Genomic DNA, 26,020 nt, shown 5'->3' with positions numbered 1-26,020 from the left:
GGATGTAACTGGGTGTGTGTGTGGGGGGGGGGGGAGTGCAGGGGCCACGGAGCTGAGACAGAGGGGAATCAATCGCTCTAATTGTCATAATTGCATGCTCTACCAAACTGCAATTGGGAGACTCTGCAGCTCACCGCCTCTTTCGACATCCAAGACCACAAGAGTTGTGCAATTTAGAATCTAGCGAAGGAAGAAAGAGGCTGCTGACTACTGAGAGGAACACAACTCCACGGCGACAGCCGTCGGTGACCGCCCATCTGGCTGGCAGAACTGTGTGTCATCTGTGGGAGCCCTGAGATAGACATTATGGGAGACTACGTTTGGCTTGATGCTCTCTGATAGGTGTCTAGAAGGAGAACTGGCCTGGAGAAACAGCTCAGCAGTTAAGAGTACCTGCTGCTCCTGCAGAGGACCCGAGTTCACTTCCAGCACTTACGCAGAGCAGCATCCAACCATCCACAACTAACTCCAGGGCACCTGGTGCCCTCTTTTGGATTTGACAGGCATGCACATATCCATACATACACACATCATTTAAAATTAAAACTTTTAAAAAATTATAAACAAATGAGGAATGAGTCTGATGAGTCTGAGCCAAGACAGCTGAACCCGACTGGAGCTATGTGGAGTTTCCGTTGTGTTTTTCACCAGGGTCTATTTAAACCAGGGCCATAATGAGTATAGTCCACAGACAGCAGTGGGCTTCTCTAGAAACCAGGAGCATGGTAGTGAGCAGAACACATTTATGGAGAAGAACTCACATAAGGAGAATAGAGCTCCCCGGTCTCTGTGATCTCGCCTGCCATCTCCAGAGAGTGAGGAAGGGCTGGTCCAAGAGGTTACTTCTATGCAGTGGCAGCAGCAGCCGCAGCTCCTAAGACAAAAGAGTAGACTTTAGTTCTCTAACTGCAGAGATGGGACTGGGGGTGGGGGGTTTGCAGCCTGCCGCTTTCACCTGTAGCCCTTTTAAATCAGACACTTTGGTCTCCCTATCTGCCTTGAGACAGCCTTGGTGGGACGCGGCTCCCTGGACCATGCCTTCTAACTTGACTCTTGCTATGCAAGGCACTTCTCCGTGCCTGGATGCTGCTCACACTCCAAGTGACTGAGGGGGCTTTCCGGGCCTCTAAGCCTCACTAACCATCACAGCCCCCTTTACCCTAAAGTGCTTACGTCCGTTTCATTATCTATGAGCTCACTACTACACAGGACAGCCCACACAGCTGTCTGCTTCTTCGCCCACAGCGGGAGTCAGCTTTTCCAAGGTCGCCCCTCCATCCTAACTCCTTTTCCCAAAGCCTCTTCTTTTAAATGGGTCCTCGCGCTCCGACACCTGCCTTTTGCTTTGCTTTAGGGTTTCCCACCCTTAAACCTCCCTCTCTTCTCCAGAGCCCGTCCCTCAGCCTCTTCTTCCCTTCCCCTCCCTTCTAGGTGAGACTCTAAAATGCACATCCATCTTCACCCTGTCCTACCCTCTTGCCCGTCCCAGACCTGCAGCACAGCTAGCTTCCGGGCACAGTGGCCACCGCCTCCACCTCCGCAGCTGCCACCCGGCACCAGGGGCCCCGCACCAGCACCCGCTACGCGCACGCGCACGCTTCCCAGTTCCCCCTTCCAAGCGAGCGCGTGGGGAGGGGCGCAGAGCGCTGATTGGATGCCTCGCGGGGGCGGGGCCGGGATTGGGCTCTGCGGCTGCCGTCTGCGTGGCGGAAGCGGACAGCAAGCCCCTCCACGCGCATGCGGAAAGCCTGGTTCTCCGGGACAGACACAGACGCCTGTCGTTGGGGACGCCTTCCTCCGCAGGGGGTGGTTGTGAGCTTTGTAGTTTGCAAACTACGGCGCTCAGACGGGCGAGGAACCACGCAAAGGGCTGAAGGCCTGAGAACTTTGAGTGGGGCTTAGGGACAGGAAAACGGAAGGGCCAGAGCCGAGTGACGTGGACTCTGGACGCTGGAGGCTAGGGTTGGAAACAGGTTAAAAAAAGGGTTAACAGGTCATTTGGGGGTGGACGGGCACGTTGTGTAGGAATGGGCTGGAAACTGAGCCAGAACTTGGCCCTGGGTGAGAGCCGAGATGTATTGACCACTTCGGCTCTTTCTCTTACAAGAGTTTTAGAATCCCCGTTGTGAGGGGAAGGCAGGACGCCCTTCTGTCAACATAGCTCCACTGCTACAGAAAGAGTTCCAGTTCCCACCCTGCGTTGGGAAGACACTATGGGGGCTCTGAAGTCTTTAACTCTCCCCACTAGTAGGCAGCTACAATGAAGCTGAATCAGAACACCATGCTAGTGGGCAAGAAGGTGGTCTTGGTACCCTACACCTCCGAGCACGTGCCCAGGTAACTAACTCATTACCAGACTGGTTGTAGCGTGGAGGGCAATTGCAAACAGGGTGTCTTAATCTAGGAGCCTGTCTTGTTTAACAAACGTCACTTGTGTGGTGCTGTACACCTTTGATTCTGGCACAACACTTGGGAGACAGAGGCAGGTCCATCTCTTCCGTGAGATTGAGGCCAGCTGGGTCTATATAATAAGTTCCAGGCCAGCTAGAGGTACTTAATGAGACTGTGACTCAAAGTGGGGGATGGGGGTGGGACTTACATGCAGGAGGAATAAAGCTGAAGTGTAGGGCTCATCTAAATTACTGATGGCATATCCTCTGGAGACTTAACGTGTGCTTGTCCCAGATGTTGAATTCATTATTTTGATGCCTACTGTTTAAAGGCCAGAAGTGAGATACAGGGACTCTTTGTGAGGTTAGTTGGCAAACGTCTGGCAGATTGAGAAGCTGGCTCTGTAGGGGACAACAGTTTTGCGTTGGGGAGATCGGTCACCCTGTCTTGTAGAGGCCTCCTCAGCCCTCTTTGCTGAGGCTGGACTGGCATATCCTTACCCTCATGAACTGGAGGAGTGTTTGGTTTTACATTGCCTGGGTGGGAAGCTGGGCCCCTAGAGCTACCCTCTCTGCTGCTGCCTGAGCAAAGAACCTACCCTTTCTGCCCACCCATACCCACTTCACCTCAGAAAGCACAAACTCAGACTTTTTGTGGTTTTTCTTTTTCTTTTTTTGAGTGGGGCATTTTTAAAAAATCGATTATATATTAACTGAATACCTACAATGTTTTTGTTTTTGTTCCCCCCCCCCCCGACAGGGTTTCTCTGTGCAGCCCTGGCTGTCCTGGAACTCATGTAAACCAGGCTGGCCTCGAACTCAGAAATCCACCTGCCTCTGCCTCCCAAGTGCCGAGATTAAAGGCGTGAGCCGCCACTGCCCAGCTACAATGTGTTTAGACATAGAGTGAAAATGACTAACGTCCTTACCTCCACAGCACTTATCCTGTGTGGGCAAAACCAGAAAAGAGTGGATGTCACATCCGTATTTTATTTTATTTTATTTTTAAATTTATGTATATTTATTTGGAGACAGGGTATCACTGGGTAGTTCTGGCTGGCCTAGAACTATGTAGGCTATAGAAAGAGACCTACCTGCCTTTGCCTCCCTGGTGCTGGGACTAAACTGCGCCACCACACCCAGTGTCAGATTCTTGTTTGTTTGTACCTCATACTTCATTGCTGCTTGGATATTGTAGTGTTGAGAGCCTGGCATAGAATTCTCCCCAGACAGAGCTTAAACACTCCCCCCTCTTCCTGTTCATTTGCTTTGAAGAAAGGGTCTCCTGGAACGCAGGGTGGCTTTGAACGCCTGCGCCTCCTGGCTTAACCTCTTGGGTGCTGAGCCTCCAGGCCTGTCCTTCCACACCCAGGAAGCACAATGCTGTTGAGTCAGTATCTCTCTCCTAAGGCAGGCCTTTGCCCCTCCCCACCCCCACAGGTACCACGAGTGGATGAAGTCAGAAGAACTGCGGCGTCTGACAGCCTCAGAGCAGCTGACCCTACAGCAGGAGTATGAGATGCAGTGTAGCTGGTGTGAAGATGAGGACAGTGAGGAGGCCCCCCACCCCCCACCCCAGGCAGCCTCCACCCCTCCCTTTCTCTCACTCCTCAGCTGCTGCCCCTCCGGGGGGCATCACTAAGCTATGATGGTGACAAGTTTAGAGGTTGCTCATACTTGAACCGCTTAAAGTGATGTGATCCCCGCGGCTGACTCCTTTTTCCTGGGCTTGGAGGGATTTAGAGAAAATAAAGCAATTTGATTTCTAGCTGTTTGTTTAGGCCCTGCTGTCCCCCGCTCCCTTGCTGTGTGTGGCCTGGTAGAGGTCCTCCTACCCTTTGGGTCCCTTGTTCCTTTGAGTACAGATGTCTTGGAGAAGGCCACTTCAGATCAAGTCTGCAGGTGCTAACTAACCCTGTTGCCTCTTGCCCTCAGAGTGCACCTTCATTGTGCTGGATGCAGAGAAGTGGCAGGCCCAGCCTCGCCCCCCTGAAGAGAGCTGCATGGTGGGAGATGTGAACCTCTTCCTCACAGACCTGGAAGACCCCACCTTGGGGGAGATAGAGGTCATGATTGCAGGTTTGTCTCACCAGGCTCACACAGAACCTCAGAGAGCTTAACTGGGTGCCCAGGGCTGGCTCAGTCAGCTGTTGTCAGCTAGCGCTGGACGGTGGCTGATTGTTCCCCTGTCCCACATTTAGCACTGTGACTAACCCTTGGGTCCATCACCTTCTTCCAGATGCCTTGGTGTGACCCTAACCTTTAGCCTGGGTGTGTGTGTGTGTGTGTGTATACACGTGCACGCACTCTCGAGTGCACCAGAGGACAATTTTGGCTTTTGTTTCTCACATACCATCAACCTTTTTAAGTCTTCATTTTTTTTTTTTTTTTTTGTTGAGACAGGGTTTCTGACCAGCTTGGAAGTTGCCGAGTGGGCCAGGCTAGCTGGCTGTGCCTCCCCAGTCCAGGGCACCCAGTCTATGCCACCACACCTACCTTTTTCACATGGATTCTAGGCATCAAAGCCATCTTCCCCACCCATAGGCCTCGAGTTTGTCGTCTTCACAGCTCTACCTGTCCATCTTCCCCACCCTTAGCCCTTGAGTTTGTCATCTTCACAGCTCCACCTGTCCCTTGCTTGGGAGGAGATCCTCCACAGAGCAGAGGTCCACAGGAGATTCAGGAGACATCCTGCCATGCTGTGCAGGAGCCCTGTCTGCTTGTGCGTCCTTGGTCCTTAGCTTCTGCCAAGAGCTCCCTGGTAAAAGGAGCAGGGTTCAGATTGCTGGGAGCCTCGCATGCCCTGCCACTTCTGTGCGCCTGCCTTTCCCGGGCAGAATGCTAACATGGAGTTTTGGTAAATTAGTGAGCCAGTACCTGTCAGGTGTACACACTGGAGCCTGGTGTCTGGTACCAGGCACAGTGTGCTCTTTCTCCTAGAGCCCAGCTACAGACGGCAGGGACTTGGCACTGAGGCTTCTCTCCTGATCATGTCCTACGGTAAGACAAACAGAACTGACCACATGGGTAGAGGTGGGCAGGCCTCAGCTGAGCCTTCTTGGGCTGTGGGGGGAGGGGGGAGGGGGGAGCAGCAGATGACAGGCCCCCAACTGCAGACTGGGACCAGAGGCTAGAAGAGTGGAGCTTTTACTGTGTGCTCCCCCCACCCCCCACCCCCCACCCCCCGTAACTGGAGGTGTGACAAAGTTAGGTCTGACCAAGTTTGAGGCCAAAATCGGGCAAGAAAACGAACCTAGCATTCGGATGTTCCAGAAACTTCACTTTAAGCAGGTAAGGGCATCATTGGTGGGGATGCCTAGGGAAGCAGGGCTGTTGGTGTTGGGGTGGTACTCAGTAGGTCTACTCTCTGGCTTCTACAGGTGGCTATGAGCAACGTCTTCCAGGAGGTGACACTCAGGCTGGCAGTGAGCGAGCCAGAGCGGAAGTGGATTCTGGAGCAGACGAGTCACATGGAAGAGAGACCCTACAGGACCAGGAAGGCCGAGCCTGTGACAGCCCCCCTGAGCGAGCAGAAGAGTTGGAACTGCCCACTCCCAAGGCCAGACGGCTGCATGGGAGACACAAGTGCAGTCTCTTCAGTCTGCGCCAGGCTCTCCTGAGCCAGCCATGGTCCCCCCCTGGTTAGCAGTGGTCAAGAACACTCGCCAACTCCGAGCCACACACTGACCCTGACTGCACTGGAAGGAGTGGCTGGAGCCCATCAAAGTCAGGGTGGAGGTGGGGACTGGAACGGATGGATGTGGAGAGCCAGCCTTTCCCTGGGGCCCTGGCTGAGTAAAGCACTTGTTTGGGCAGCTTCCCTTGTTTGTTCACCCACCCTCCCCCTGGGGAAGGGGAGGGCAGTCAGCAGGTCAAACAGGCGATATGGTGAAGGAGTGGGTTGGCCCCTCTGCCCAGCATCCTTGGTACCAGACAGGTCTGAGGGAAGAGCGACTTCTGAATATAGCTCCCTGTATCTGGGGAGCATCCCTGTCAGAGAAGCCTTGAGCCTGCCGCAGGTGAGAGAAACTGAAGGCAACTCTCAACCCCTCCCTCAAGTACATGTACTTCAGGCTCTTCCGTTCAGCTATCACCCTCGCCTTTGGGCAGCTGCACTGAACCTGGTCACTAGGGGGCAGCAGAGGCACGGTTTCAGGATGGCCAGACTGTTGGCAAAGTTCTTTAGGCTCTGGCGAAGGGTGTCATCCCCCCCAACTCCACTTTGTTATCTGAAGGAGTCATGAAGAAAGGCCAGGCATGATTTCAAAACAGTTGACAGAAGTGCATTTGTGAGAGATGGCTCCGGATAAGGTTACTGCCGAGATCTCCCAGAACCCCCAGTCCTGGCATCTTACCTGAGACTGCAGGGGAAAAAAACCTGTTCTCCATATCTCCTGAATTTGAAGTGGAGCTTGTTACTGGTTCCCTTTGGACTCTACTCCAGACCTTAGCCAGGAGTTCTGGTCTAGCTTAGAGTCAAAGATTTCCCCCAAGGTTTCTCCACCCAGCAGGTGAGATAGGGAGGGGTTCCTCCAAGCCCTGAAGGGCAATCCTTAGGCCTGTTACACCAGCCTGGGGACCTCCACCTGGGGTCAAAGGGTTCTTAGAAGAGTGGGTGGATAAGGGAGGACAGAGCTGGCCGAGCAGGCAGGCACAGGATGGGCTCTTGTAAGGAATCCAGACCTTAATGCTAAGATGGCCAGATAATGACTGGCCCTTCTCCCAACCCAGAGCTCCAGGGCTTCTCAGCCAGTTCGTCTTTACTTGTCCTTCAGGCCAGCGACCTGGTTTTGGGTGGTCTTCCTGTAGAACAGGTGAACGGGAAGTGGCCTGGGCCACACTCCCTTTTTCTTGAACACCCCGGTCCTAGGACCCTCCTGGGCCCTCAAAAGCCTCCTGACAGAGAGGCAGTATATTTATTTCCCTTCGCAAAGTCCCTCCTATCCCACCTTGCCACACAATGTGTCCGGAGGCTAAGTGGTCTACTCTTCTGAAGTGCTGGGATCAGTCAGGCCATTGGGAGACACAGGTGTCTGGGGCAGGCTCAGATCACTGAAAATCTACACCCTTGGGGGACGAGAGGGAGAATAGGAGGATGAATACACAGGGTGGGGGTGGGGAAGAGTCAAGTCCTCATATCCCGGACCCAGCTTTGCACTAAGATTCCACTTGTCGTGCTCAGAGGCCCCAGAACTCTCCTGTCACTCTCCTCTTCCCAGAGTCCCTATAAGCATCCCTACCGTCCCACACCCCAGGGCGCACTGGCTCGCAGAGTAGCTGCAAAGTCATTCATGCCCATGGTGGCCGGATCCTGAGATGGGTGTTCCAGGAGTACATCCTGCCTCTCTGCCTGGGAATTCATTACCCACACTACCTGCCCTGTGCGAGGCTGGAAGGCAAAGATACAAAGGAAGACACAGAGGCTCGAGCACTTTGAAGGAACCAGTGAATTTCTGAAGGCATTTCCTTACAGTGGTGGCACCTGGCTCAGGACGAGCAGCCTGGGGCAAGCCTGGCTGCCCAGGTCTCTCAGGGTGAGAGTAGAAATAACATTTTAAGGATGAGGCCATTGCCATGCCCTGGGTACAACGACCAGGAAAATCACAAGAATCATGAAAACAAGAACTCTAAAATCTCAATACTACACTCTTAAAAAAAAAAAAAATCAAATGAACCCAAGATGCCAAGCCAAAGCTCCGAGGACCTGGGCACCCTGTCCATTGTGCACAGTGGCTGTGGCTGCTGTAGACAGTCCCTGGTCAACCTTGGACTTGGTCATCACACGTAGTTGAGGGAAGACTTCTTGTCTGGTCCAAAGGTCCTTGCTTAGTGCAGGTCCCAGTGATGCTCTGGGCAGACTGGTGAGGGGACACTTTGGTAGGAAGAAGCCCTCAGGGAAGTGTAGGGAGACAGGACAAACATTCTCCAGGATTCTAGAAAAATCAGATTTGTCAGGAAGTGGGGTGGGTGCTGATGCTGATCTGAATGTTGATTGGTGGGCACCTGGGGAGAAGAGAAGGGGAGCTAGGTAGGGTGGGCAGCCCCACCCTCTAGCACAAGCCCACGGAGGTGGGATGCTCAGAGGTTGCTGAAGAGTTCGTTTTTCTTGCTCCAGTCCATCTGCGGGGCCCTCTTGCTACTGCGCTTCTGGTGGGCCCTCTCTTTAGCCACAGCCAAGGAGATGTTGAGGTCCAAGATGGGGTCAGAGGAGGAGGAGGAGGTAGATGAGGGCTCTGTGGAAACTTGTCTCTTGGGGCTGTCTTGGGAATTTAGCTGTAAAGAAGAGGAAGGAGTCAAATGTCCACCCGAGGGATCCCCAGTCCCTGGCATCAGAGAAGTGGATTAGATCCCTTGGAGCAATGGCCAGGGTAGTCAGGTCATGAGAACAAACTGCACCTCAGCACATGACCTCAAGGGCAGGCTAGTGTGCCAGGAACCAGAGTAGCCTGGAAATGGCTTCCCGTAACCAACCCCCATGGGGCCAGCCTACCTCCTCACTGGTATCGCTGGAGGCAGATCTTGCCAGGGCTGGCCTGGGGCTCTCTGAAGCTGGCTCCACCAGGGTTTCACGGCTGCTCTCCTGGCACAGAGAGGAGAAAATATGTGTTGGGCAGGGAATGGGAAAGGAAACTCCTGAGGAGAGAAGGGTCCTCACTCAGGCCTTGGCCATCCATCCAGATTCCAGATTTATACTACTGCATTCCTAAAAGGATTGGGGCAGCCTGGTTCCATCCATCACCTAGGCAGGGGCGGAGAACTGCTGACCGCTCATCCTCCCTAACACTCCTGAGCACTGACTCACTTGGACCAGTGACCCAGGAGGGGCTCCTGGAGCACAAGGCTACCTGGGTCCTTCCTCTCTGTTTGGTGTGAAGAACACTCATGATCTCTTAACTCCAAAGTAGCTAACCAGGGTCTTTGAGAGATAAGATAGATCGGGTGTTCTAGAACCATGGATGGGGTGGCAGCAGGCTGGGATCATGGCTGGATTCTTGCCTCCACCAGGTCTCCTGATGAGGAGCCTTTCAGCAGATCCTGCCCACTCCTGGCTCCATGGTCTGATTCTGAGACAGCCCATGCCTGAGTAGAGGTTTTGGCTGGGGTGTGAGCCTGGCACTCAGCCCCTTCCTGGGTCCTTCCATGGCCTCGGCTGGCTCCCAGCCTCACCCCCTTCCCCTCCGCCCGAGGAGGAGGGGTTGGAAGTGGTAGGACCAGCAGCCAGACACTGAGGTTCTGTTCTTAGGGGGAAGAATGGCCTCTTCTGTATGGTGGGAGTTGGAGGCGGGGGCTGCAGAGGGGCCCCAGGCTAGCCTTTCCCAAGTGACAGCTTTGCCCCCTGACAGGGGCTGGGGTACTCTGGCAGTCCTAAGACTCGAAACTCAGGAAGAATTTGGAACTGGTCCCCGATGTGTGAGCCTAAGCCAGTCTCATCCGTGCCACCACTCGCCCTGTCCCTACAGAGATGTGGGTAGTGGGTTAGGGGACCCCCTTACCTTCTGTATGTCTCCATTGCTGAAGGGCTCAGGCAAGGGGCCTAGATGAGGGAGAGAGCAAAGGTCAGCTCAGAAAGTTTGCAGGAGGAGAACAGAGGAGGCTGGACTCCAGACTTCATACCGGAGGCCAGTGGCTTCAACTTTTTTTGGCTGCAACCCAGTGCGTGTACATTTGACATTTTGATGACCCAGTACACAGAAAGACTTGTTTGATAATTTCAGAAAACAAGACACCCCCCCACCCCCATACCACTCACTACCATGCAATACCTCATTTGCAACCAAAACTTATGTTTAATATATCTCAGTTGGCAAATGGGGGACTTTTCTGGAGAGGATCAGGAAGGATCATACTTGAGGAGTGCTACTTGATGCAGATTGGCAATCTGTGGTGGACAAGATGGATTCCATGGGGACCAAATACACAACCCCACACCCCCATACACCAATCAAGTGACTGACCACTGAGCTATCTTTCTCATCCTAGCTTGCCATATGATCCAGCATGTCAAGTTGCCAAGCTTGCTAGAGAGTTAAGATGGGATGGGGTTCTAGGGTGGCCAGTCAAAACCAGGTTCCCCTATGGCCAGAGAGATGGGTGGGTAGATACGTGCCACCAAGCCCGATGACCCGAGTTGGATCCCCGAGACTCAGATGGCAGATAGGGAGAACTGTAAAGCTGTCCTGATCTCCCACGTATACAGCTGGGCCTAGGTATTCACATATCCCAAGGGTTGCTGCTATGACAGCGGATTTGGGGCCACACCTCAGATTATATAGTTGGCACCTGCTGCCCTGGAGAGAGAACAATGCCAACTATCTGCCACCTGGAAATGAGGGGACAAGAAGGTTCAAGGACAGTGTTGTGGATGGAGTTAGGAGAGGCCAGTGGTAAAGAAAGCCAGGCCTGGAGTTGCCTCCCATTCGGCCTGTGAAGGCAGGCAGTGTTCCACGTTCAGAGACAAGGAAGGATGGGCGGGGTGCTTCTATATACTTTGGTTATATGGCATGTGAATCTTTCCCCTTGACAGGACTGGCCACGCTAGCCCTCCCCTTGGGGAACTGAGTTATGTGGACCCTGACCTGCTACAGCTCTGATCCTCCCGAAGGCCCCACCCACTGCTAAGTCCCGAAAGGTTTCACTTTCAGGGTAGCACAGATCTCCCTCCAAAGGGAAAAGGTCTGGACTCAGGAGTAAAGGGTGCTCAGCCCCTCCTGCCTTCTCATTTTGGCTTGGCTTAGACAGGAGGAGGTGCCAGGCTTGGCAAGATGAGGGTGGGGGAGGGCAGGGGCTCAGGAACTGAAGGGGACCCACTGCTCTCTAGAGCCAGCAAGCCTGAGTTTCCAAGGTAACTTGACAGAAAGAGGGGAGGGGAGTGCTGGGCCCCTGTCACTGGACTCTGATCTTCCCAGCAGAGGCTGGAGGCCGCCCAGGAGTTAACTCTTTCTTCTCAGAGGAATAGCTTCGGAACCCACTGGACTAGGGAGGGACTCGAGCCATGCCTTGGTACTGATAGAAACCCTACCCTCTCCTTCATGCCATTTAACTGCGGTTAACCTGCCACCTCCAGACACTCCTGGGCCACCGCTGCTACCCCTGCCTACCAACCCATGGCTGCTGGGAGGGAGAAAGAACAATGGGGAAACTCTCCCCCATCTCTGGCCAGCCCTAGGCTCCGGCCACACCCCTGGCTTGGGGCACCAAGCTATGAACTCACCATCCAGATGCTCCTGGGATGGGGTCACTTTGCACTTCTTGAAGAACTCATCTGTTTCCTTGTCTACCACCAGCAGCTTGGCCTCATCACCTCCACCCTTGATGGCGGACACCACGTCGCCGTGCTGCTTGCCCTCCATGCAGACACCATTGACCTGCGAGGAGGCAGGGCAGAGACGGGGTGCTGGGGAGAGCGGGCAGAGGGAACCCCACCTGAGAACACTGCCTTCCCTCACGTGCCTCCAGTGGTTCTCGGACAGTCAGCTGGGAAGCAGGACAAATGGGAAAAGCCAAAGAAAATACCCAGAGGAGACTACACAAACACAGCTGTGAGCGAGGAGAGGCCTGGGAGCCCAGGCTGAGCTCGCCTCCGACCTCCCGCTCTGGGCCTTGGTTTTCTCACGTGTAAAGTGAGAAGTCTTGGAAGGCTGATCTGTGGCTCTAAGGTTCTCAGACTGTGATTCTGGGAGCAGCCCAAGCCTTTAGTTCACATTTCCTCTCAGAGCACAGCCGAACAACGGGGTGTCTCAAAGCTGAGCTCAGGAGAGGGGTTTTAACCTCGCCTCACACCAGGTATCAGGAAGGCTGCCTAGGGAGGCCCGGGGCATTTGTCTGGATTCTGGCTGGTAAATCCTGTGCATCGAGTGTATACTTGGTACACTAGAACCCGAGATGGGAAAAGCAGCCAGCCAGCCAGCCAGCCTGTCCATGCGCCCAACTTGCTACTCCAGCTTCCCTTCCCTCTCCTCCTAGCATCTCTGTGCTGGCCATTTCCCATGGGCTAACCAAGCCACATATGGTGTAAGGCTGTCCCCTAACACCAAAGATTAGGAAGGTAGAGTCTAGTGAACACTGTACAGGACATCACCTCCACAATTCGGTCCTGGGCCCGGAGTCCAGACGCCTCCGCTGGTGAGTCTGGGTCCACTGCTCGGATGAACTGGCCTGGCTTAGACTTGTCACTGTGCAGGTTGAAGCCATAGCCATTGGGGCCTTTCTTCATGGTGCAGAGCCGGGGCCGGAGCTCGCGCTGTGGGGATGTAGGAAGCGCCCATGTCATTCCATATTATCCCAACCCTGTCTTCTCTGCTCCCCCTGCCCAACTCTACCTCCCCACCTAGAAGGATTTGGAATGATCCATTGGTGACCGGAGACTCGAAAGCAATACAAGAGAATCTGGCTCAGGGCTAGGAAGATGTGAACGGACACTTAGCACCAAAGCAGACTGAGGGGCTCTGGACAAGCGGCTGTCCCTGACGAGGCTAGTTTCCCTCTCTGTCATTCTATTACATGTTTTGGTCTTACTTGGGTGGAATCCTGCCCCACCCAAGGCTCATCTGGCCCTCCTAGGCCTGGCTGGATACTTGAGGCTCACGAGTGGGCACCTGGCCCACGTATCTGGTCTCTGCTGTGAAGGCAAGGATAGCTGTTTACTGAAAGCCGGACAGCTTGTTTACAGTAAAGCCTTTCTTCTCTCGTGGGCCCACTTCCTGACCCCGATGAACCAGACGGCCCAGCCAAATGTGAGACTGATAACCTGAAACCCTGTAGGTGTCGGGATGAAGGGTCCTGGGGTGGATGGGACCGTCCTCAGGAGCTCTGTATCCAGCCCAGGACATAGGGAGCAACAGAACAGGGGTGGAGGGAGGCGGGACGGGTGGGGCTCCACTCACTAATCCCCAAGGATTCATATGGGGAGGAGGTTATGAAAAGTGGGGGCAGGGCCAACGTCATAAAAAACTGTGGCCCGGAAAGCAGAGTTTGTCATTTTTCATTTAAAAGTATTTCGTGTGGGGAAGAGAGCACACACACACCACAATCCACAACATTTGCCCCCCCCCCCCCCCCCCCCCGCCCAGGACAACTTAAAGAGTTGGTTCTCTTGTCACCATGGGGGGCGGGGTAGTGGCCTCCCAAAGGACACAAACAGCCAGCTGTCTTTTGTGCACTCGGCTGGGAACGACTTTTAACATTTTTCATTCTCTTCAGCGGCTCAGCTCGGTGCCATAGCTTTGATGATGCTCACAGGCACACTGATTGACAGGTGGACTCTTGATGCTCACACTGATTGACAGGTGGCCAGAATCAGGGTGCTGCCACCTACCCCATGGGGCTTCCTGACTAGCCTGTGGCTTGGGGCGCATCATCCCCCTTCCTGAGCCTCCAGGGCTTCCTTTTTAGAAGGTGCTTATTGCTATATTGCTATCTGCCTACCCTCAGTAGGTGACCGCCTTTGAGGCACAATGACATAATGACACAGTATAAAGCTTGGGAGCTCCCAGTGGCTCCTGGCAGACCTGGAAGTAGCCATTGTCCTCACTAAGTCCCTCTGCATACCAACACTTTGCCATTGTCCCTGCTCCTGGGGAACCAGTACCTCTGAGATGCTGGGTGGGGGAGGGTAGTGTACCAGGTTGCTCGGAAACCCAAATCCTTAGGTGGGGGGTACAAAAGGCAAGGGAGGGTGGGAGAGAAGGCCAGAGAGACTGTTCATCCAGTTAAGTAAGGTGTTTGCTGCTGCCAAGACCACCTAAGCTTCATCTCCAGAGACCGCGTGGCAGAAGGAGAGAGGTGACTCCTACAGGTTGTCCTTTGACCATGGCACTCTGCAACCTACACACACACACACACACACACACACACACACACACACACACAGAGTAAAATTTAAAGGTGGAAGAAGGATGCTTGGGCGGCACTGTGGACCTGTTTCAGGATGTTGGATGGGTTTGTGGAGGCAGAAGTTGATACTTGGGATTTCCCCAGTGGCTATTTATCACTCACCCCAAACAGCAAAGACAACCAAATGGGCAGCCAAGAGAAGGCAACCACAGGAGGCCCCTCCTCACCCTGCTGGGATCTAGCCCCTCCTGCTGCCCTCCCAGCGCCAGGGAGTTCTGAGTGAGGACTCGCTTCCTTCCAGCTAATCCCCCACACAGAGCTGCCATCAGGCCCTCCCCCAGGCTGCCTAGGTGAGCTGAAACAGGTCTGACCAGTTGTTACCACCAGGACAGGCTCAACTTTCTACCTTAGCCACACACCTCCTGCGGCCCTCAGCGTGTGGAATCTCAGCCTCAGGTTCCTCCCCACCCTCCCCCTAGGGTTCCCTTACCCCAGACATCCCACAGCCGTCTCACTGGGGAGCTGCTTGCCTTACCCCCACCACATCAGTTTGTCTGTCCTTAAGCATTGGGTCCAGAACCAGGCAGCCCATCTGGAGGGGAGCCTAGTGACAGACAGACAGTGGAGGCTCCCTTCGCATTGACTGGGTGTCTGGGAGCTCACGAAACCAAACCACAGGCTTCCTTCCGGGAGGTTCCACACCTCTTTCAGTCAAAACCCCAGCCCGAGTGGAAGGATAAAGCCTGGCCCGGTGACGGGGCTGTGAGCAAGCCTAGGCTGGCACTGTGGCTAGAACCAGGCTGAGGGTTCAGAAGAGGTGACTCCCGAGTCGGCAGGGCTGGGCTAGATTGCCTTGTTATGACCACCTTCCGGGTTTCAAGTGTGTGCTCTGGGTTTTTCCCAGTGCTCCTCAGCAAGTGTCACCTCAGTGTCCCTTTTTCTAGTGACGTCTACCATCAGAATTCAAAGGTCCACTTTGCATCCTTTTAGCAACAGGAGGAAGACTGGGAGGATCCTGCCTAAGGGGATAGGACATTTTCTATTAACACCCTCTTCGAGGCTCCGGCTGATTCAGGGTCTGTGGGGGGGGGGGCAGGGTAGGGTGGGTGGTATTACCCAGAAAGCCCCACTCCACCCAGCACTCATAACTTTCAGTACTAATGAGTCCCTTTCAGAATTCTCCACACCAGTCCCTAACCTGTGGGTCTCGACCTCTCTTGGGGGAGTTGAACAACCCCTTCGCAGGGGTCATATGACATATCCAGCACATCTACGTATCATACTCATGACTCATAACAGTGGCAGCATTACAGTTATGAAGTCGCAAGAAAAATGTTCTGGCTGGGGTCACCACAACATGAGGAGCTGGGTTAAAGGGTCTCAGCATTAGGAAGGTTGAAAACTGCTGCTCTAGAGGGTCTCTTCCTTCGCAAGCAGGGGAGGGGGAGTGTTTTCAACTTTCAGAGAAACTAGCCTGTCCTCTTCCAGTCCTCAGGAGCTGTCACTCAAAGTGGCTGCTGAGTCAGCCCATCCCAGCTTGGGTGGAGCTTGGAGGTCCCCTGGGGACAGGCCCCTAGTTCCCAGGCCTAGAGCCAAGTAGAAATGGGGGAAGGGCAAGGTATCCAAGCTTGGGCTCTGCCTCTGGGAAAAGGGATAAAGGGGGAAAACTCCACAGTGTCCCAGGCTTGGTGTGTGTGTCCTGCACTTGTGCCAACTCGAGGGCTCCATAGCGTGGGACATGCGAGAGGGGGAGGACACCTTCATGGGGACATGAGGTCAGAGGCTGTGTAAACCTTCACAGGAACTTCCAAGCTGGAAGTGAAAATCAGGACTGGTTCAGGAGAGACTGGAGACAAGGAGGCAAGAGCCCCAGGCAACGGTGGCAGAGGGTGGTGTCAATGGACTGGAATGGTCAAGGCTGGACTGACTGGACCTCTCTTTCAGTTTTCCAGAGGACCAGGAGCACTGTCTCCAAAGCCTCCTTAAAGGGTCCTTCTCAGTTCCCAGGCTGCCCCTTGACCCTCTGACCCAGGGTCTTAACCCCACCCTGAGTGGCCACACCATCATCTCCACCCACGCTCTGCTCTGTGGGCCAGGGAGAGAGAGGATGGGGGCACGGAATTCAATAGTCACCACCGTGGCCACCTGGAAGGCTGGGGAAAGCCGATACCCGAATCCCAGTGCTGTCTCTGGGGAGCAGGCCCAAGGCTGCTCCCCACTCCCCATCGAGGGAAGGCTACTAGATTGTACTACTAGGGGGACCAAAGCCCCTTTGGGCCCAGCCCCCTCCTGGGCTGATGCCCTGGTGATGGGCTCAGGAGAAACAACCCAGGCAGTTTCTACCACTTCCCAGAGGCCAGCCAGCACCAAGCCCTAGTAGGGGGATGGGCACCGAGAGTAGGGAGACCACCGGGGCGGCCAGGAGACACTTTCAAAGGCTGTCCTTAGAAAGCCCAGTCCTTCTTTATGAAAATATATCTGATGCCCTGCTGGTCCATACAGGGGAAGGAGTCCCAGATAGAGATGGGGGAGAGAGGGAGGCAGGGAGGAGAAACCTGGAAGAGAAGGGGCTGGGGACATTGCTGCTTAGTTGTGGAAGACAGCTATTGTTTTCCCCCTGTGGACTCAGGCTTGATTCTGCCTAGGCTTGCCACATAATGCCTGGGATGCTATCCCTCTGGCAGGCTGGGGAATGGTCAGGGGCCTGGAACACTTCAGCCACTGTAGGCTGAAAGTGTCATCATCTGGAGTTCCCTGTAGGACCCTTCCTCTTTCATCTCCACAGGCCAAGTAATGTCTGCAAAGAAGGATGCTACCCCCTCGTCCTTGATCTTGCAGCTTCTTGGGATCAGAATGGGTCTGGTCCCAATTGCTAGTGTGTGTGTATGTGTGTGTGTACACGTGTGAGAGTTGGTTGGCCCTTGGAGGAGCCAGGTAGAAGGAGGAACCAGGAAAGCTAAAGTGGGTGCTGCTTCCGAGACACTGATACTCCTGGGACAGAGGCCCCGAGCCAGGTCCTCACTCTGACTAGTCCCTCAGTGTCTCCTCAGTGCTGGCCAGAGACTTAAGGTGAAGCAGAGTTCCGCTCAGTTCTCTCCCAGGCTGGGGAGGCCTGAGACAGAGCAGGCTGGTACCTGGGCTGCTGCCTGGCTGGACCCCATCCAAGGCTGGCCGCCAGGTGCCTTCCTGCCGGCCCTGCCAACCCCCAAGCTTTCTCCCAGAAGTTGCCGATTTATGGGCTGTCCCAAGAGACTAAGCAAGGACATTCAAGGAGCTCATTGTGAAGCGGGGGCTGGCTTGCTACTGAAGAAACAAATAACAGCTACCGCTTACTGACTGTTTAGTGTGTCCTAGGCACTAGGCTGGGGCCATAGGTATTTTTTCTCATATGAGCCCCAAATTGTAATCCTGTAAGGGAGATAGATATGCCCACATTTCACAGAGGAGAAAGCCAGGTTTAAAGAATGAATTGCTCCACTATATACAGTTGATAAGAGGAGGGGCCAGGACTTGAACTCAGAACTGAAGAAACGATGGCGTATACCAGCCTTGGGGAATTAAAAAAAACACCCAGGCACGGTATCAATGGCAGGCAAACCTCAGTGAGCAGGAGGCCAGCCTGGTCTACACAGTGAGTTCCACCCCTTCCCCCAAGAGACAGTCACATTGTAATCAAAATATTACCATTTCAATGTACTGATTTGCCTAAAAAATCTGAAATAGTGTGGGGGTGCACATCTTTAATCCCAGGGCTTGGAAAGGAGAGGCAGGTGAATCTCTGAGGCCAGCCTAGCCTACAAAATAAGTTCCAGGAGACAGCCAGGGCTCTACACCAGAGAAACCCTGTCTCAAAAAACCAAACCAAATACCCCCCTCCCCTAAAAGTTTCTCTCTCTCCCCATCCCCACCCCAGACAAGGTTTCTTGGTATATCCCTGGCTTTCCTGGAACTTGCTTTGTAGACCAGGCTGGCCTCCAACTCAAAGATCCATCTGCCTCTGCCTCTGCCTCTACCTCCTGCGTGCTGGAGTTAAAGATGTTTGCCTCCACTGCCTGGGTAGTTTACCTTTTTTGTATTTTTGCAGGCTGAGTATTCCTAACCTAAAAATCCAAAGTACAACTTGATCCAAAAATCTGATTCTTTTTCCCAGGCAGGGTCTCCTGTAACCCAGGTTGGCCCGGCCACAGACTCATTACGGATGAAAGAATGACCCTCCACCTATAGTTCCAAGAAGACCAGGCCCAGAACATGTGCCACTGTGCCCAGAACAAAGGGCATCATGCCCGCTAGGCAGGCACTCTATCGACAGAACTATGTTCCTAGTCCCCAAATCTGAAATTTTTTTTGGCATGGTATCACAAATGGAAAATTCCATACTAGGAAGCTTTGGTTTCTAAACAAAATGTGATTACCACCAGGTGTATAAGACACAGGTGGAGGGCTGGAGAGATGGCTCAGTGGTTAAGAGCACGGACTGCTCTTCCCAAGGTCCTGAGTTCAAATCCCAGCAACCACATGGTGGCTCGCAACCATCTGTAATGAGATCTGATGCCCTCTTCTGGTGTGTGTCTGAAGACAGTGGCAATGTACTCACATACATGAAATAAATAAATAATTCTTTTAAAAAAAAAAAAGACACAAATGAATTTTGTGTATAGACTTGGGTCTTGCCCCTATATCTTAGGTTTGGGAAAATCTTCCAAAGTTGGCAAGCACCCAAAATTCTGAACACTTCTAGTTCCAAGAATGATAGGTGAAGGGTATCAACCTGAACCAGTTCTCATGTTCGGAGTACTTCCGCTTGGACATCACATGTGGCCAGTGGCTGAAAAGTCAGTTACCAGACAGCCCAACTATGCTCTGCTCTGTGAAGCTGCTATGGCCCGTGACCTAACGCATACACAGAAGAGGCTGCTTTTGTCTGTGATGGGAGTGAGATCTGAAGCTGGCCAATGTTCTCCACATGTTGCCATGCCGCTGTTAGAAGCCATCTGACTCCAGGGAATCTACAGTGTCCTTGTTTAGGATACAAGGACTGAGACATTGTCATGGCTGGAGATATAAATAAGGTTAGGCTGTTCTACCTGGCAGGAAAGAAAGGCTCGGGCAACCTTCAAGGCCAGCCTCCTGGAATCTCTGTGCTTTCAGAGGCTGGGGGATCGGGGAGGGATGGCACAACTAGCAAGGGAAGGTAGGGTTGGGAGGGGTGGACCCCACCCATGAAAGGATACGAACTACTTCTGGGCTAAGCTAATAGGAGGTCTCCACACTTTTCTGAAGGACAGAATGCCTAAAAGCACGGGCTCCAACAAGAATTTCTTTTTTGTTTTTGTGGGGGTTTTTTTTGTGTGTGTGTTTTTTGTTTGGTTGGTTTTTTTCCCAGACAGGGTTTCTCTGTGTAGCCCTGGCTGTCCTGGAACTCACTCCATAGACCAGGCTGGCCTCAAACTCAGAAATCCGCCTGCCTCAGCCTCCCGAGTGCTGGGATTAAAGGCATTCGCCACCACCGCCCGGCCCAACAAGAATTTCTTACTCCAACTCCTGTGGGAAGTGGGGTCAAGCAGCCCGAACTGCCAATTTTGTATGTCTGTGTTGTTGGGATGTGAACCTGTAGCCTTATGTAGTGATAATCTAGACAGATTATCACTGTGCACAAAGAAGCCTGTGAGTTTTGCCTCTGTGATGGTCCTCATGTAGTCCAGATTTATCTGAAGAGCCGGTTCTGAAGCACGACCCAACTGGGTGGCCAAAGAGAGGTATAGACACAATGGAATGATGACTGGGGAGCCAAGACACCTTGCTTGCTAGTGGAGAACCATCTTAACAGCTATTTCCACCCCATAAGAGACCCACTTATGATGGTGGTCACATGCATTAAATAAGTTTCCTTTCCAAATAGGTCCGCTCTACCTTAGGGGCAGGCTCGGACCGTATGATCAGCCATTATAGTCCATTTTCCTCAGAGAAGAGTCACAGCTCTAGCAGACTTTGACACTGCTCCTTGGCCTTCTGAGGTCTCAGCGTCCTCCCACTTTCCCAGAGGCTCCAGATGGGGAAGTCTGAGGTTTCCAGAGAAAGCCCCGTTCTGTCTAGGAAACAATCACTCCAGACAAACTGGCCGAGGTGAACTGAGAAGCAGGGGTTCTGTCATTTAACCCGTAGAGAACATGATCCCCAATATGGCACAACCTATCCATTTCTCTTTCTTTTTGCGGGGCAGGGTCTCACTGTGTAGCACTGGCTGGCCCCAAACTCACAGAGATCCACCTGTCTCCACTTCCCTGAGTGCCAGGATTAAAAGTGTGCATCACCACACTGGGCCTTGACCTGTCTTTTTCAAATCCAAATAACCAGCAGCTTCCTTCCAAAGGATGCCCTTCTGAAGTTCCACCTTAGCCAAAGTAAACCTGTCAGCTGCCTGCGGAGGAGTCAGCCGCCTGTCAGCTCACTCACTGTGCCCACCTACCTAATCTTGCTTCCTGGGGTAGCTATACTACCACCTTTGCCTCTAGACCAGGGTCAAAGCTGGGAGGAACCCAGATGAACCTGGGTGCTCTCACACTCATGCCTGGCATCTTATCCATCTGCCTAAGAGCCCTGCAGGCTGGGGACTGGTACCCTGTCTCGCTGCACCAGAGCTAAGGTTTGCAGGGACTGAGGAACTTCCTGCGTTTCAGAGCCAGGAAGCTGCAGAGTGGAGACTCTCCAGGCTACTGTCTGTGCCTGACCCTAAAGCCTACACTTTTGGCCTCCCTGTCAGCAAGGAGTAGGTTGATTCTATCTGGAATTCCATCTCTGGGTGGACTGGTTGCATAAACAAGCCCAGGTGTGCTGGTCCGGGATGAACTGGGATAAAGGTCCTTTATAGCTACTATGTATTCACTCATTAATTCAAATAACATTTATTGAACACCTCCCTAGAGTAGGTACAGAGCAGAGTTGGTAATAGCGATTGGAATAACCCAAGGCTGTGCCCCGGGGCTTCCCATGTAGTAGAGGCCAACAGCACAGTGTGTACAGGGCCACAGGGATACACAGCTTGCCTGAGGGGATTTGAATCTTTGCTGTGGCCGAGAGTAAGAGGGTGGATAGCAAATTTGTGGAGGTCTGTGGCACTACATAGAACTATTATTGTTCTTATTAAATATCGATGCAGAATCCCATTCTGTCGCCCAGTCTCGGCTTGAACTGGCAATCCTCCTGCCTTTACCTCCCATGTGCTGGGTTTATAGGCCTGAGCCACCACACCCAGCTCATCACATAAACACTAAACAACAGTGATCTTTGAGCGCTTCTGAGGGCTGGGCTTGGCCAGCTGTACCTGTCGAGGTAGGGAGAAATCATCCCTGTGAACTATTTATTACTTCAAATGCCAACAATCAACATTTACTGAGCACTTACTTAGTGCCAGGTATTGAGTGACTTACACACACATCCTTATGTAATCCTAATAACCTCATGAGGTCACCGCCATCATCCCCAACTTACACAATAGGAAACAGAGGCTTAGGGAGATGAAGAAACTGGGCTCCAGGCAGGCCAGCCAGGACAGCCGAGCTGGCTCAGGAGGGCTGCCTAGGGCCCCCTTTGGACAAGCTCAAGGATTTAGGCCTTGTTCCATGTCTGGCACTGAGCAGGGAAAAACAATAAGAAGGCAGGTGAAGGGCTGGAGAGATAGCATAGATGACAAAGCTCTTGTTTACAAGCATGAGGACCCGAGTTCAATCCCCAGACCAACCCCCTCACCAAAAACAAAACAAACAAACAAACAAAAACAAAAAAACACCCCACCGAGGAGTTTTAGGTTTATAATCCTAGCCCTGGGAAAGTGGAGGACAGAGAATCTCTAAGGCTTACTGCTCAACCAGCTTAGCCAGATTTGTAAATTCCAGCCGGGTGTACCTTTAATTCCAGCACTCAGGAGGTAGAGGCAGAAGGCTCTTCTGCGAGTTCAAGACCAGCCTGGTCTACATAGTTTCAAGCCAGCCCAAGATGGCATAGTGAGCTCCGATCTCAAAACAAACCAACCACCCCTACAAAGCTCAAAGTCCCAGGTCTTAGTGAGGGATATTGTTTTTAGGAACAAGGTGGAGGCTCAGGGTGACAGAGCATGCCCATGACCCCAGCATTTGGGATGCAAAGGCAAGAGAACTTCTGTGAGTTGAGGACAACCTGGTCTACAGAGCAGCCAGAGGGCCACAATCAAACCCTGTCTCAGAGAAGAAACCTCTGTCTACCTCCTGGGCCTCAGTGGGCTCCCAGGGATGGCCACCAGTGTTCCAGGCTCCTGTCATCACCAGCCTTGCTTCCTCCTGGCCCACCATGACCAGCCAGTCTCTACAACAGCCTTCTCCTGCTCACACCTTTGAGATTAACAGAGCAGTTCCCACTCTGAAAACAAATACAGGCTGCACTGTCAGATCTCAGTTGGGTGCCTTATATTTAGAGGAAAGGGATTCCTTGGTGTTTGTTGGCACATTTTGCAATATTGGATGGGGTGTGGGAAAATGTTACAGGCAGGCTCCTCATATCATATGGCGACTCTATACTAGAGAGAGACACTTAGCGGAACAAAGCTGAAGGGACTGGGGTTTTCATGGGCAACAGTGAACTAACGGGGCACAAGTGCTCCTTACTGTTTCCGTAACTACTGAGAAGACAGGCCACGCTGCCACTGCTCCTGTTTTAGAGATGGGGAAGATCAAATTCAGAAAATGATTGGCATGCCCCATGATGGTTCTAGACTCTCCTGGCCCAAGGGAGGATCTACACAAATTTAGGTGTCCCACTACCACCTAGGGATGCTGATTCTTTGTCCTCTCAGGAAGACAGATCTGCCAGCAGGGAGCCCCAGACTTTTTAGATACAAAACAGTCTGATACAGAGCCTTCTGCAGCAGCTTCGCCACTGCCCTCCAGCACCCAACAGTACAATCAGAGTGCAACTTGGTGTGTATATGGAGTGAGGGGAGGCTGCTGGCTATCTGTGCTGGTGCTAAAGTCCAAAGGAAAGAATGGGAGGCGGGGGGGGGGGGGGGGTGGAAGGGTGGGGATGGGGGTGGGGGATGAATGGTGAATCAATGGACAGGGCACAAAGTTCAAATTGGGTTTGTGCCTAAGAGCAGAGGTCACCTGTTCCAACTTGCTGCCAGGGGCTCTACTACTGCTTACCGATGCCAATTTGGCACTGGCAGGAAGTGGGAACTTGGTGGCCCTGGCATTCCCAGAGTCAAACTCTGGCAGAACCGGGCTTCTGGTGACCTCACTTCCACCAAACCAGTTGGTACTCTCAGGCTCCGCCTTCAACCTTACGGGGCTGAACAGTGCCCTTTCCCTGTGGAGGGAGGATCTTCCTGGCTCCATGGATACCGCTGATCTACTTGTGGCGGCGGTATCGACCAGGTAGAGAGAGCCAGTGCGTACTGAAGGGACCCTGCTCCCAGGGTCTGATCCCTGAACCTGGCCTCCTTCCCACCTTGTTCTCTAACGGACAGGGAGGCTCTCAGCACAACAGCTCCTGTTTTGCCAACTGCCCCTCCAGCAGCTGATCCAAACTGGGGTTGTTTGGGGGAAATACCAACCACTAGCAAAACCCAACCAGCCGGCTTGCCATCGATGGACTGAGCAGAGGAGACACCAGGGCGGGACCACCTGCGAGGGTCGGCTCTGCAGGACGCTGCTTGGCCTTTTCCTGCTCCCTCCCCCACCCATCTTTCTCCTTTTCCTCCTCTTCTAAGGTCCTCCCACCAGGCTCCCAGATACCAGCTAGCGAGCGCTTACTCCTCACATTCCAGAGGACCATAAATCCTCCGGGGTGGCAAAGCCACCACCCCCAAGACGCTTCTGCACCTCCTCCCGGCACCCCACCCCCACCCCTAGCTCCAAGACGTTGAGACTTCCTCTCTTTCTTAGAAGTCACTTTAGTCTTGAGAAGGATGAAGTCCAACCGGTGTGAGTTAATGATGCACAAACTAGAGGACCCAGGATGTGGGTAGGGCTGAAGGGACCCTCCCAGGGACCCTTAGTTACTCAGCCTTTAAGCCACTTTGAGCTACCATCCACAGGGACTGAAGAGAGTAGAAAGAAGGAGGGAGGGAGATGCGGGGGTGGTGGTGGGGAGAGCTCTTAGCTTAGCTGCAGGCAAGGATAACCAGGAATGAGTCCGGGTTGTGGGGCGGAATCCAAGGAATGGGAGCAGAGAAGGGGACTGGGCTTCTTTGCGCCGTCTTCCCAAAGTTCAAGCAGTCAGGAGATGCAGGCGGCAAAGGAGCTCCGCTCCCCAGCCAGCCCGGACAGGGCGGTGGGGTCGCTGGTCGCACTCCGAAGCTCGCCTTAGAAACTGCAAAGGCTCCGGGTCAGAGGGCGGAAGCCGTTTCCTCCTCGCTGCTCAAGTTTCAGAAAGTGCTGAACGTCCGGGGCGCCCGAGTCGCTCTAGAATCCTAGTCCCACACCAAGCCCAACCCGCACTTACCAAGTGGCTCTTTTCGGCCTCATTCTGGTCCCCAGCCTCATGAGTGTCGGCGGCCGCTGGAGGCTCGGCTTGTTCGGACTTCTCCTGGGGGCGCAGCAGCTCTTCCCGGATCGGGACGCCCAGCTTCTTGAGACGCTCGTCGGTCTCCGGGTCGACCACCAGCAGGCGCACGGAGTTCAGCGCCGCGCGGATGCGGCTCACCACCTGCTGATGCGTCTCCTTCTCCACATTCTCGCCGTTCACCTCCACCAATCGGTCTCCGGCCAGCAACCCCGACTTCTCGGCCGGCGAGCCAGGTTCTACCAGACGGATAAACTGGCCCACCTTGCCCTTCTCCCCGTGCAGGTGGAAGCCGTAGCCGTTTGGACCCTTCTCCAGGCAGCAGAGCCGGGGCAGAGGCTCCCCGGCCGCTGCGTCCGCGCTCATCTCGATCTGCGAAGGCTCAGCGCGGGTGCCGTCGGAGGCCGGGGACTCACGACCTTTCTCCCCGAGCCGCTGAGCTCGAGTTTAGGAGCTGAGCACCGCACGGGGCACAGGGAACAGGTGTCCCGGGAACCGCGGTTGCGAACGCACAGGAAGGGAGCCGGCCAATCCCCGCCCTGCGCGGCGTCTGAGCGTTCCAGAACCCGCCCCAGCTCCTAAGCCCGAGGGCGGGGCCGTGCGGTGGGTGTGGATCACAGTAGACCAATCAGAAATCACGAACCGGGCTCTTGCGCCAGGGTGAACAAATCTAACCAATCAGGAGAGTGGGGCGTGGCCTGCACTCGGCGCGGCACCCCGCAGCGGGAGAAGAAAAGAGAGCCCAGGAAGTGGAAGTGTTTGTTACCAAGTGCAGAGTTGGGCTGATCGGGCGGGGCCGAGGCCGGGGCTGGGGCGGGGTTCCAGGTACTGAGCCCGGAGGCCCCACGGGCTCCGCTCTGGTTTCCACGTTGTGGAGGGGGATTTAGAAGAGCCAGTCTCTGGGTAAAGGATTCTCAACGCTTTAACCGCCTTCAGCCAAAGCCTGTTGCATAGCTTGGCCCGAGGGAGGGGAGCGACAGTTGCTGGGGAAACCACCCCATGCTCCCCACACTCACTCCTCCCCCTCCCCAGAGCCAACTTAAGAACCGGACGGATGTCTTCTGTAACACAGTAACACTGTAACAGGGTAACTGTAACAGAATAACTCCGGAGTAGAGTTGTTTAAATAACAAAGTTTCTTCTTGTGGAGCCGCGGCTCTATCCCTGGACTTGCGTATAGACAGAGGTTTGGGCTCTGATCCCTTCTAGAAACTTGTAGGGCTTGGTAGAGAGACTGAGGCTCCTTGCAGCCCACCTGGAAGACAGGC

General features: G+C 53.8%; 3 protein-coding genes across 9 annotated transcripts in view; 1 reads left to right on the top strand and 2 right to left on the bottom strand.

Moving 5' to 3' along the window:
• The window catches only part of Tmem104 (transmembrane protein 104), a 58,864-nt gene extending 57,261 nt beyond the window's left edge, over positions 1-1,603 (bottom strand). Inside the window, exons 1-2 of one of the 3 annotated variants that reach the window (XM_021175718.1) lie at positions 1,492-1,603; positions 762-874 (exon numbers count right to left, since the gene is read on the bottom strand). In XM_021175718.1, the coding sequence (XP_021031377.1) occupies positions 762-806 (45 nt within the window). In that variant the 5' untranslated portion in view covers positions 807-874; positions 1,492-1,603. Of the gene's footprint in view, positions 1-761; positions 875-955; positions 1,068-1,472 lie in introns of those variants that run through there. The other 2 variants (XM_029483317.1, XM_021175719.2) reach the window with 2 other exon arrangements.
• Positions 1,227-6,205, top strand: Nat9 (N-acetyltransferase 9 (putative)). 5 transcript variants are annotated; one of them, XM_021175722.1, is made up of 7 exons: positions 1,227-1,265; positions 2,252-2,337; positions 3,831-3,940; positions 4,326-4,469; positions 5,331-5,390; positions 5,587-5,681; positions 5,771-6,205. In XM_021175722.1, the coding sequence occupies exons 2-7, from the start codon at positions 2,261-2,263 to the stop codon at positions 6,008-6,010; spliced, it is 726 nt and encodes a 241-aa protein (XP_021031381.1). In that variant the 5' UTR covers positions 1,227-1,265; positions 2,252-2,260; the 3' UTR covers positions 6,011-6,205. The 5 variants fall into 5 exon arrangements, with proteins under 5 accessions (XP_021031381.1, XP_021031380.1, XP_021031379.1 ...); XM_021175721.2 differs by lacking the exon at positions 1,227-1,265 and adding an exon at positions 1,692-1,973; XM_021175720.2 differs by lacking the exon at positions 1,227-1,265 and adding an exon at positions 1,692-1,973 and having other exon boundaries at positions 2,249-2,337.
• A 1,614-nt stretch (positions 6,206-7,819) lies between these two features.
• On the bottom strand, positions 7,820-25,304 carry Slc9a3r1 (SLC9A3 regulator 1). The gene is made up of 6 exons (XM_021177749.1): positions 24,693-25,304; positions 12,469-12,630; positions 11,602-11,755; positions 9,884-9,924; positions 8,881-8,970; positions 7,820-8,663 (listed from the first exon to the last, which is right to left on the bottom strand). Exons 1-6 carry the CDS (start codon positions 25,116-25,118, stop codon positions 8,469-8,471), a joined length of 1,068 nt encoding a protein of 355 aa, XP_021033408.1. The 5' UTR covers positions 25,119-25,304; the 3' UTR covers positions 7,820-8,468.
• Positions 25,305-26,020: the final 716 nt, after the last annotated feature.

The sequence above is a fragment of the Mus caroli genome, chromosome 11, assembly GCF_900094665.2.
Source record: "Mus caroli chromosome 11, CAROLI_EIJ_v1.1, whole genome shotgun sequence".
NCBI lineage: Eukaryota > Metazoa > Chordata > Mammalia > Rodentia > Muridae > Mus > Mus caroli.
Note: the sequence above shows the minus strand (reverse complement) of the source record. Positions and strands in the feature narration are given on the sequence as shown.